The sequence below is a fragment of the Candoia aspera genome, chromosome 2 (genome assembly GCF_035149785.1).
Source record: "Candoia aspera isolate rCanAsp1 chromosome 2, rCanAsp1.hap2, whole genome shotgun sequence".
Classification (NCBI taxonomy): domain Eukaryota; kingdom Metazoa; phylum Chordata; class Lepidosauria; order Squamata; family Boidae; genus Candoia; species Candoia aspera.
In genome coordinates this window covers 155,591,394-155,603,593 of record NC_086154.1, presented here as the reverse complement: position 1 = coordinate 155,603,593, position 12,200 = coordinate 155,591,394, and the positions used below count along the sequence as shown (strand labels likewise).

General features: G+C 41.3%; 1 protein-coding gene across 10 annotated transcripts in view; it reads right to left on the bottom strand.

Annotated features, from left to right (window-relative positions):
* The window catches only part of DOCK6 (dedicator of cytokinesis 6), a 100,468-nt gene extending 88,855 nt beyond the window's left edge, over positions 1-11,613 (bottom strand). For all 10 annotated transcript variants that reach the window (XR_010067270.1, XR_010067271.1, XR_010067272.1 and 7 more), the window contains exon 1: positions 11,458-11,613. Coding sequence is in view for 7 of the 10 variants with exons in the window: in XM_063294435.1 (XP_063150505.1) it covers positions 11,458-11,501 (44 nt within the window). In the remaining 3 variants the exon portion in view is untranslated. The remainder of the gene's footprint in view (positions 1-11,457) is intronic.
* Between the last annotated feature and the right edge of the window lie 587 nt (positions 11,614-12,200).

Below are 12,200 nucleotides of genomic sequence, written 5' to 3'. Positions count from 1 at the left end.
GAGAAAGCCAGTTGTGAAGCAGAGAGAGAGAGAGAGAGAAAGTATCTAAGTACCTCATTGTTACAGCAATCAGAGAAAGAAAAACACACCCCTTGTATTATTAGCAAATCTCTAGGGACTATTTGAGGCAGCACAGTGAGGTGCAAGACGCTTTGAAAGAAGGTAAGCGGCAAAGCAACTTTTCTACGGCATTATTACATATTCAAAGTATAGCTCTCTGTTCAATGACTTACACCGATGTGGGATTTTATGAGCCAATCTTACTGCTGTGTCTTCTGTCCCACCCAGTTCACGCTACTAAATCAGATCTTCCCATCTCCCAAATGAAGACAACATATGAGAGCATAAAAACCAAGCAATTGGTGCTGACCCAGTGAGACCTCTTTTTATGGAAAGGGTGGGAGGCCTTTATTATTTTACTTCTTTCCTTGAAACTCCTCCAAACCCCCTTCTTCTGTCCCACTGAGCAAATCAGCACAGATGATGTGGGGCAAGCTACTATAAGATCTCCTATAACCTAAGATTTTCACATGACCTCAGCAGCTGCAAAGGAAGAATGCAATGACTCACACACCACTCACTTATCAGGAGCATATTTCTGCCATAATACAGTAAGAGAACATCCATCACCAGCTTTTTAACTGTGGCTTCATTAAAATATTTCCAAATGGAGTCTCTTGTATGGTTGCTACCATTATTAAGCAATAATTAAGTACACTTCAGGACCAAAACATACAATAATCCTCAAATCCTGCAAACTGTGTTGGGCTCATTTTTTGTTTCAGCTGCTATTCCTTTCCCTGTTGCTTGCATTTAAATCCAGATTCAGCCTCCTCCTTCTCAAATGCTCCATTCATTGTCCTTCATAATCTTTGCACCCTCAGAGAGATGGCAAATATAAGATTTATTACCAGATCTCCCATCCCTCTATTAGCCAATCAGATGCAATATAATTAAAAGTTATTTTCTGGATAATATCTATGAGCTACATTTATTTTTTTAATGAACCATTTTAAAATGTTTTAAACTCTGATTTAATTTTTAAAAATCAGATCTAAATTTAAGAATGATTTTTCTACTCTATTTGAAAATAGAGGATATAGGAGATAGTTATGCAAACAAAAACTTTACTACAGGCGGTCCTCGCTTAATGACTTGTTCAGTGACCATTAAACTTACAACAGAGCTGAAGAGTGATGAACCTACGACAGGTCCTCATACTTACGACAGTCGCAGTGTCCCCACAGATCATGATCATGTGCTTGGCAACCAGCTCACAATTACGATGTCACAGCATCCCGCAGTCACATGATTGCCATTTGCGACCTTCACTGCGGGCTTCTGACAAGCAAGGTCAATGGGGAAGCCAGCAGGAGGTTTCAAATGGCAACCACATGTGGTCGCACTTAATGACAGTGCGGGATTTGCTTAACGACAGTAACCTGAACTGCCATTGGTAAGCGGCATGGTCACATAACATCACACTTTATGACCATATCACTTAATGATGGAAATTCAGGTCCCAGCTTGCTGGGGGAAAGGTAATTATGACTGGGGAAGGCAATGGCAAACCACCTCCATATAACTTTTGTGGTCATTACTGCCACAAATCTATAATATATTACTGGAAGGAACATCACACAAGAAATGTCCATATAAATTACAGAATTTTGCCATGGAACCAAATATGTATGTATAAAAGAGAGAAACATCAAATAGTTTTACTTGAAGGCAAGTTAATCAGTTACTTGAAGTCTTGTTCTCAGCGATTTCAAGTATTAAATTTATAGTGCTGTAGTGCCAACTTGCTTTGGAAAGCAATTAAGAGAAAATAAAGCAAGGCAGGAGAAGGTGTCCTGCAGAATATCAAAGGCTGTATGCTTTTGGGGAACATGAAGAAGATGAGGCTGGTACAGGCATGGTTCCCGCTGGCATCTGACAGGGCTTTGCAGGAACAGAATGATGAACTACAAGGGCCTTTGGACTGATTCAGCTCCCACACTCTTCCTGTGAAACTGGCAAGCTCTTTTCTGCATGGCCAACCTCTTGGGCATTGTGAAACTTTTCTAGAGATCCAGTGCTAAAATTTACCAGAACACAAAAAATCTCAAGCTTTACTCTTTAGCAGGGCAGAAATTCTATACTTTTTTACTCCACCTAATCACACATTCTACCAAAATAGAGCTGAGATCTAGAAGACCAACATTTGCTAAATCCATAATGTGCCCTATTTTGTCTTTTTTTCCCCCAGATTGCTTAACAATTTCAGCTATTCCAATTACGTGATACGATATAAAAATTAAGAATCCATCTAACCATGTGCCATCTGTGAGAAGCTGGAATGAAGAAAAAGTAGTGATTATGTATCACATCTCCACAATATGCCAGGGGTTACACTTAAAAAAAAACTAATCAGAATATCCTGCATTCTTATTTTTAAAAAAATGCACAAAAGGAAAAGTTGCCTCTGGATGTTATTTCACATAAAGGTATCTAGGTTTCTTAAATCATAGTTTGTCAACCTCTATAGCCTGGTCTGTGTATAATATGAGTCATAAAAAGTGGGTCTGTACATCACAGTAAACCAAAAAATGAACAAACTGCATTAATTTTTTAGCATTTTGTGTGAATTAAACCTTTGAAAATGGAAGCTGTTCCTGTTCGGCCTTTTACAGTTCTGAGCTACTAACTCACCTACTTTTAAGCTCAAGAGTAACAACTTCCTTTCTGAAGTTTATGCACCTAACAGAGCCCAGCAGGGACATAACAGATTACCTGTGGTTAAAAGCAGAAGGCAATTATTTCAGCCTCCCAGTAAAATACAAATAGAAGTTCAATTCTCTATATCCTGGAAGCTCCATCGATATTTAATGATTTTAATGATTAATCTGCCGTATTTTACAGCTAAACCATCTCAAGGCGGCTTACATAAAAGAATAATTCCGATGAAATATAATCAAGCAGTAGAAAAAAGCCCCAAGGCTACACTCAAATAAAGTGCAAGAATAAAAACCATTAAAACGCTACAGCAACTCAAGGCATATTGAAACAAATTGGTTTCCAAGGCCCAAGGAAATCAATAGAACCAAACTGATGTCACTTGGCTGAGAGCCCTACAAATATGGGGCCACTGCTATCACAGTATTAGCTGAATTTTGTAATTAACACTCATACATGTCCCAAAGCAAATACTGATTTAAATACCCACTTTGCTTTTCTCCTCGTATTTCAGGTAAGTTGATTCTATGTTTTGATTCTTGAACTTTTGATTCTATGTTTTAAGAGAAGCATCTATCACCCAGATTAAAGTAATCTATTAACGGTTTCTGAAATAACTGCAAAACAGTTTCAAGGGTTGAAGGGAGAACTGGTAGATGCCAGTTAATAGTTTTTTCCACATGCCCAACTGTATGCTGCAGATTTGCAGAAATGTATTTTTAGAGTTTCCCTAAACTTACAAACATGTAAAGAAACCTTCCAAATCAGTCCCACCATGCAACTGATACCTCTCCATCATAACCTTTTTATAAGATAAATACCGAAATTCATTAAATCAGTACCCAGTTAAAAAAAAAGACTGATTCACAAACAGACAAAACTGTAAACTTACTATAAACCAGAACTTGGAGCCTGACCTGCTGGTCCTTTACAAGAACTGGGAAAACTGATGCTATGTAATCTGCAATTTATTAAATGTACCTATGTTTATAGTGGTGCGTAAAAGTTTGTGAACCCTTTTGAATTTTCAATATTTCTGTATAAATATAACCTAAAATGTGACCTGTTTTCCACATAAATCCTAAAACTAGATAAATAGAACCCAATTAAACGAGTCAAAAACATTATACTTGTTCATTTATGTATTTATTTATATTTATATTTTTAGATTTTTTTTATCCTACCTTTATTATTTTTATAAATAACTCAAGGTGGGGAACATACCTAACTCTCCTTCCTCCTCCTATTTCCCCATAACAACGACCCTGTGAGGTGAGTTGGGCTGAGAGTGTGTGACTGGCCCAAGGTCACGCAGTCGGCTTCATGTCTAAGGCGGGACAGAACCCACAGTCTCCTGGTTTCTAGCCTGGTGCTTTAACCACTAGACCAAACAGGGTCTCAAATATGGGAAATTTATTGAGGAAAATTATCCAAAGCTACCTATTTGTGTGTGGCAAAAGTATGTGAACCTTTGTTTTCAGTAACTTCTTGAGTCGTACCTTGGAAAGAAAATGCCTTGCACTGAGATTTCCTGATGGGACGACTAAAATTGGAATGAAACTGAAATTGAAATGAAATTGGATTCCCTTATTTGTAATAGTTTAGCAACATCTGCCATTTCCTTTTCAAATTATTATTTCTACAGTTGGATGTTAAGCTCCCTGTTCTAATGCAAGGCTTCTGCAGAACAATGGAGAGGATCTTGGTGTATGCGTATCAAGCTAATTCCACAATAAGCCTATCAGTGCGTCCTTCCTCTCAATAATGAACAATGAACCATCCACAATTCTTACAGAATTACAATATTCAATGTGACAGAAGCAGCATCGTGCAACATGAGTGGAGAGTAACATGTATTTTAATTAAAATGAAATCAAATTTAGTTTTTGTCCTGACCTCACTCATTTTATGGAATCCACTCCCAGTCCCCACTCAAACACCAAGCGAGGCCTTCAGCTCAGAACAAGTTGTACATTCCTACCTTAAAGTTTGGAAAGTTTATTGAAAAATATGTATTTGTGAACAGAATGAGAAAGGACAGAGAAATTAACAAAGATCTTCCTGCATACATTTGTTTCCAACTACAGTAGACTTCTTAACAGAATAGTAGCTGTGCGCTGAATTCACCAACCAGATCAAAGGCATTCAGAGCAAGAGGTAGAGGAAGCAGGAGGCTGTAAACAGCCTGCAATTATGGAGAGCTTTATAGAATGGAAGGAAACAAAATCCTAGATTCTTGGGAACTGATCCAAGAAGCTACCTCACCCTTTCCTTTAGCTAAGGAAGTTGCTTTATCAGTGAATTCACAGAGAATCCAATTGCATTTTAATTCCAGTGGTCCCATCAGGAAATCTCAGTGCACGGCATTTTCTTTCCAAGGTACAACTCAAGCAAGTTCAATAGTTATGAAGGGAGAGCAGGGAAAGAATGAAAAATAAGCAGAACAATCACTTACTGTGGTTTGATGTCTACCGGCTTTGCAAAACAAACACTAACAAGTGCAGGAATTTAGCAAATTAGGATTTGCCTCAGAACTAATTCTGATGTGAACTTCACAAGGAACAAAGGGACCATCCAAGCCAATCCATTGTCCTACTGCAGAACATGTTAACTAAAAAGTTATTTTCTATGGACAAGTTTTCTTCTGTATCACCACTTTAGCATCTCTATTATTTGACACCATGGCCACCATTCACCTCACTATTATCTCTATCCTCCATTTATTTGCAAATTAGGTTAACTGGAGCTCACTTAGGCTGTGTAACAGCTGTTTGCCTTCTATAAAGGTACATTATGCGCAAGTATGAAAACTTTACATTAACAAAACCATTTAGGCCTCATCAACAATACCCATCAGCTTTCGAAATAATGTGAGTATTTCCTGGATCTTTCTTTTCTGTCTCTCTCTCTCTTAAATACTGATATATATCAGGTTGAAAAATAGCTATTCACTAATTGAGCAGATTGAGTGAATACCTGGCAAAAACGAACCAATATCCAGGCAAAAAACAAAGAAGAGGCCTTGTTCTCATCCCAGATTCCTGAATGTCAATATGCAAAAGTGGATTATTTCAAATCTGTTGTGGGCCACTAAACTTTGCAAGTTTGGTGGCCACAGACTGTGGTCTACCTAATCCAAGGGCTATGGTTTATCTCTAATATTTAAGTCATACCTATTCTTACTTAAAAAGAACAGGCTACTATGGATTCTTGTTAATGTACACATGGATGACCCCTCACAAACAATAACTTAAAATAAAAGTCTAAATAGAAAAGACACTGGTAGAAATCTTTCCCATAATCTATTAGATAGTACATTTCAGTTTTTACATGAAGTAAGACAATGCCCCAGAAACATTCTTAAGAGCACTAGAAATGGAAATCATTTTTCTTTTTAAAAAATAACTTTTACTTTACTGAGATCAGATATTAAACCTCTATTAAAATCAATACTGACATGTATATCCTACAATTTTTCAAAGGGTTCAAGATGCTACTGTTTTTTCTGAAACATAACGTTTCCAGCTGAAGGACTGGAGATATTTTTATTCACAGTTTAGCACAAGGCCAAATTAATTATTTTCACATCCGTTTCAGAGACCGCTCCAACATTAAACATGTACTGATGGTTGTAGATGAAGTCAATTATAAGTACCTGCATTTTCAATTAGAGTTGGGAACAAAGGGTTCATTCAAATTCATTTTCTTTCTCTTACCCTCCCAAGGCAAAGGTTGAACATATGTACCTGCCTGTTAATCATAATTAACAATCAGGAACTGTAAATGAACTGCAAAAGGAGGAGGTGCAAAAATGAACAGCAAGAGGAAAAGATCAAAACAAGAGCCACTCAGAGAACAGCAGTAAATAACCCTTGAGGCTTCATTCCAAAAATAGTTGCTTGAACTTTTCATTGATCAGTCAAAAGGAAGCAAAAGCATATAACAAAAAGCAAAAAAGGAAGAAAACCTTAGCACAGCTGCTGAAGTTCCTTCCTGGCCAGAGCAAGAGAAACCACTGTTTTCTTTCTTTACATACTGTTAACAATTCATATACAGTATTAGAGACTCATAAAGACTGAGATTTAAATGTGTGTTACTAGTTCCTTGTTAATGACCTACTCTGCAAGTATGTTCACCCTCAAGCTTTTAATAGGAAGCTTCCTAAATTATCACCAATTCATGAAGAACACCTGTAAGGAAGATATTAGCCCTGCTCTCTGAAACACCAAGCAAACGTCTCCCTCCTTCTTTAAAACTCACTGGGCAATTGAGGTTGGACTAGTCTCTCTCAGCCCAACCTACAGCACAGATGGTCGTTGTGGGGAAAATAAGGAGAATGGAGTGTTACGTACATTGCCTTGAACTCCTGAATGAAAGCAGTGATAGAAATTTATCAAATAGATGAAATCCAGATTTAAAAGCAGTTAAGCTTATTCTGGAATGGACTGGAATGGGCCACTTCACATCAAATGACCACCAGATCTACTACTGTGGACAAGAGGACCACAGAAGAAATGGAGTAGCCTTCATAATTAATCATGAAGTGGCTAAAGCAGTGCTTGGGTATAATCCAAAAAACAATAGAATGATCTCAATTCGAATTCAGGGCAAGCCATCTAACATCACAGTGATCCAAATATACGCCCCAACCGCAGATGCTGAAGAAGCTGAAGTAGAGCAGTTCTATGAGGATCTGCAGCACCTACTGGACAACACGCCTAAAAGAGATATTATTTTCATCACGGGAGACTGGAATGCTAAGGTGGGCAGTCAAATGACACCTGGAATTACAGGTAAGCATGGCCTGGGAGAACAAAACGAAGCAGGACATAGGCTGATAGAATTTTGCCAAGACAACTCACTCTGCATAACAAACACTCTCTTCCAACAACCTAAGAGACTGCATTATACATGGACTTCCCCAGATGGACAACACTGAAATCAGATTGACTACATCCTTTGCAGCCAAAGGTGGTGGACATCTATACAGTCGGTAAAAACAAGACCTGGAGCTGAGTGTAGTTCAGATCACTAACTTCTTATTGCACAATTTAGGATCAGACTAAAGAGATTAGGGAAGACCCACAGATCAGCTAGATATGAGCTCACTAATATTCCTAAGGAATATGCAGTGGAGGTGAAGAATAGATTTAAGGGACTGGACTTAGTAGATACGGTCCCGGAAGAACTATGGACAGAAGTCCGCAACAAAATACATCCCAAAGAAAGAGAACACCAAGAAGGCAAAATGGCTGTCTGCTGAGACACTAGAAGTAGCCCAAGAAAGAAGGAAAGCAAAAGGCAACAGTGATAGGGGGAGATATGCCCAATTAAATGCAAAATTCCAGAGGCTAGCCAGAAGAGATAAGGAATTATTTTTAAACAAGCAATGCGCAGAAGTGGAAGAAGACAATAGAATAGGAAGGACAAGAGACCTCTTCCAGAAAATTAGAAACATCAGAGGTAAATTCCAGGCAAAAATAGGTATGATCAAAAACAAAGATGGCAAGGACCTAACAGAAGAAGAAGAGATCGAGAAAAGGTGGCAAGAACATACAGAAGACCTGTATGGGAAGGATAACAATATCGGGGATAGCTTTGACGGTGTGGTCAGTGAGCTAGAGCCAGACATCCTGAAGAGTGAGGTTAAATGGGCCTTGAGAAGCATTGCTAATAACAAGGCAGCAGGAGATGGTATCCTAGCTGAATTGATCAAAATCTTGCAAGATGATGCTGTCAAGGTAATGCATGCTATATGCCAGCAAATTTGGAAAACACAAGAATGGCCATCAGATTGGAAAAAATCAACCTATATCCCCATACCAAAAAAGGGGAACACTAAAGAATGTTCGAACTATTGAACAGTGGCACTCATTTCACATGCCAGTAAGGTAATGCTCCAGATCCTGCAAGGTAGACTTCAACAATTCATGGAGCGAGAATTGCCAGATGTACAAGCTGGGTTTAGAAAAGGCAGAGGAACTAGGGACCAAATTGCCAATATCCGCTGGATAATGGAAAAAGCCAGGGAGTTTCAGAAAAACATCTATTTCTGTTTTATTGACTATTCTAAAGCCTTTGACTGTGTGGACCATAACAAATTGTGGCAAGTTCTTAGCGGTATGGGAATACCAAGTCATCTTGTATGCCTCCAGAGGAATCTGTATAGCGACCAAGTAGCAACGGTAAGAACAGACCACGGAACAACAGACTGGTTTAAGATTGGGAAAGGAGTATGGCAGGGCTGCATACTCTCACCCTACCTATTCAACTTGTACGCAGAACACAGCATACAACATGCTGTGCTTGAGGAATCCAAGGCTGGAGTTAAAATCACTGGAAGAAACATTAACAATCTCAGATATGCAGATGATACCACTTTGATGGCTGAAAGAGAAGAGGAACTGAGGAGCCTTATGATGAAGGTGAAAGAAGAAAGTGCAAAAGCTGGCTTGCAGCTAAACCTCAAAAAAACCAAGATTATGGCAACCAGCTTGATTGATAACTGGCAAAGAGAGGGAGAAAATGTAGAAGCAGTGAAAGACTTTGTATTTCTAGGTGCGAAGATTACTGCAGATGCTGACTGCAGTCAGGAAATCAGAAGACGCTTAATCCTTGGGAGAAGAGCAATGACCAATCTCGATAAAATAGTTCAGAGCAGAGACATCACACTGACAACAAAGGTCCGCATAGTTAAAGCCATGGTATTCCCAGTAGTAACATATGGCTGCGAGAGCTGGACCATAAGGAAGGCTGAGAGAAGGAAGATCGATGCTTTGGAACTGTGGTGTTGGAGGAAAATTCTGAGAGTGCCTTGGACTGCAAGAAGCTCAAACCAGTCCATACTCCAGGAAATAAAGCCAGACTGCTCACTTGAGGGAATGATATTAAAGGCAAAACTGAAATACTTTGGCCACATCATGAGAAGACAGGACACCCTGGAGAAGATGCTGATGCTAGGGAGAGTGGAAGGCAAAAGAAAGAGGGCCCAACCAAGGGCAAGGTGGATGGGTGATATTCTAGAGGTGGCGGACTCGTCCCTGGGGGAGCTGGGGGTGTTGACGACCGACAGGAAGCTCTGGCGTGGGCTGGTCCATGAAGTCACGAAGAGTCAGAAGCGACTGAACAAATAAACAACAAAGCTTATTCTGGCCACGCCTCCAGTTGTTTTAGTGCTTTTTTCTACTTTTTAGCCTTACCTATTGTCAACTCTCCTCCCCATATACATGTGCTCTATAAGCTGCATGTCAGTTCTTTCCAAACTCAGCTTTTGAATAAAGCATTTTACTGATAGTTTACCAAATGCTCCACGGATCCTCTGCATCGAGCCCAATCGTTATGCACGTACATCTTTATGGGTGAAGGAGGACAAACAAGGCATCTGGGGTACTCTACTGAAGATAGCAGCCCCATTTTTGAATGTATGTGCATATGGAAGGAGGAGGGACAGAAGTGATCCCCTATGTTCCTCTCCAGTCACAAAAGCCCAGAGACCAATTTCAAACTCCAGGGCATATTTTACTGATCTACATCTATGCAAATCCACATGTCCCGCTTTATCTTAAGAGAATGATAATCTTCATAATAAAGGGTCAGAATTTGGTGTACAGTACAGTATTACTGAAATGTCATTGGGGTATACAATCTGTTCCCTGATGGCCTCACGCGCACACACCCCGTCCACCCACCCTGTGGAGATACAAATCCAATTGAACCCAAGGGATTTCTCTGTGAGGGCTGAGATCTAGATCATGAGGTAGCCTTCCAAAGCTCTCCTCCTCCTCTTCTTCATCCAGCACACATCTTGTCATAGAAAAGGAAGCTGAAAAGGCAAAAGGGAGGACTCCCTTCTTTATGCCTATCCTAGTAGTACAGAGCAAAGGGTTGAAGAACCAGTCACTGAAAACGGTATTATAATGCTTATAACTGACAATACACTACTGCTTTCCTCTATTTTCAGCCCCTGTTCCTCTACCCTTAATTATAGACTACAACCCCCTTAAGGAAAAACCTGCCTGCTGATTCCAATATATATTGATAACAATGCAAAAATAATTAAAAATAAACAAAGGCTCCAGATGAACCAGTTCTGGGCACTGGCTCAAAATCTGCCTGAAAGGGTGGGGACAACTGCTTTGCCATTAAGTGCCTATCTATAGAGATCACGTGCAAGGAAACAGTTAAAGGATGAGATTGCTCTTTCACCTTAGTTTTAGCAAGGCAGCCGGACAAGGAACTGAGTGACTATGAGATGATGCGCCGAATGGAGAGAAAAAGAAAAATGGGGAGAACTGATACTACTACTGAGGGGGCAGACTTCTGAATGAACATCTGAATAACCGATAGTACCTAATGACTGGCTTCAGGTGATCAGGAAAAAGTCCCTCCCTCCCTCCCTCCCTCCGGGTACTTCTTCTCCTTCCAGGATGCAGTCCCAAGAAAAGTCCACACAGGCAAGGAATCACCGAGGTGGACTTTTGTAGGACTGCTTGCAAGGGTGCCCTGGGTAGCTCGAGGGAACGGGAATCAACGGGTCTCAACTACGGAGGAAGAGCAGGAGACTGAAGAATTGGGGTGGGGTGATTGTTCCTCAGGAGGCAGGGGGAGAGGGTCTCACAGCTGCCCGAAAAAACGCCCCCTGCCACAACTGAGCCTTCGCGTCTCGCCTCCCCCTCTGCTTGCCCTTCCCGAGAGGGCTGCCCATGCATGCATGCGGGCGGGCGTCCATCCGTCCCTCACCGGTTAATACGGTGCGCGAAGGCCCTTCGCTCCGAAGCCGCCATGCCCTCTCCGGCGCGGGCGCGGCCGCCGCTGATCCTTCGCCCGGGAGTCCCGGCGCGCGAGAGGGCGGGACGAGGCTCCACGCTGCCTTCGGTGGGAGCCTCCGCCCGGCGTTGCGAGCCAACTCAGCCGCCGGCGGGCACCGAGGGAGCAGGAGACAGAACCCAGGCGGGGACCTCAGTTCCAGCGGCAGAGACCAAAGCGCCCCCTACCGGCTTCAGGCGGCAGCAGCCGCGATCCCTTCCCCGCCCACCCCCTCGGTCTCCCAGGCTTGCTTTCTCCATCGCTCCACCCTTCCCGTTGGAAGCAAGGCGCTAACGAAGCCTCGTTTCCCGAATTGGTCACTCGGCGGGGATGGACAAAAGCAATCCGGGGCTGTGGCTGCAGGAGAATCTGTTCTGATGGCGAACGGTTAGCCTTAAAAAATGTGTATTAAATAAGAAGGAACGAGAGTGCCTCTGAACATGGGCAGAGTGTATTCTTTCCGTCTCTGCTGTCCCCCTCTGGACGTAACGCAGTTACGTATCTTACTGGCAATATGCCAACAAACAAACTTCTGGTTAGATACTGATTTTCTCCCGCAAGGAATTAAGTACTGCGGTGGATGCCAAAAACTATCTCGGAAACGGCATTTCTTCCTGCCAGGGAACGCCTAAAGCTATTTCTGCTGTAACACGAACGTGCATCATTTAAAAACAAGG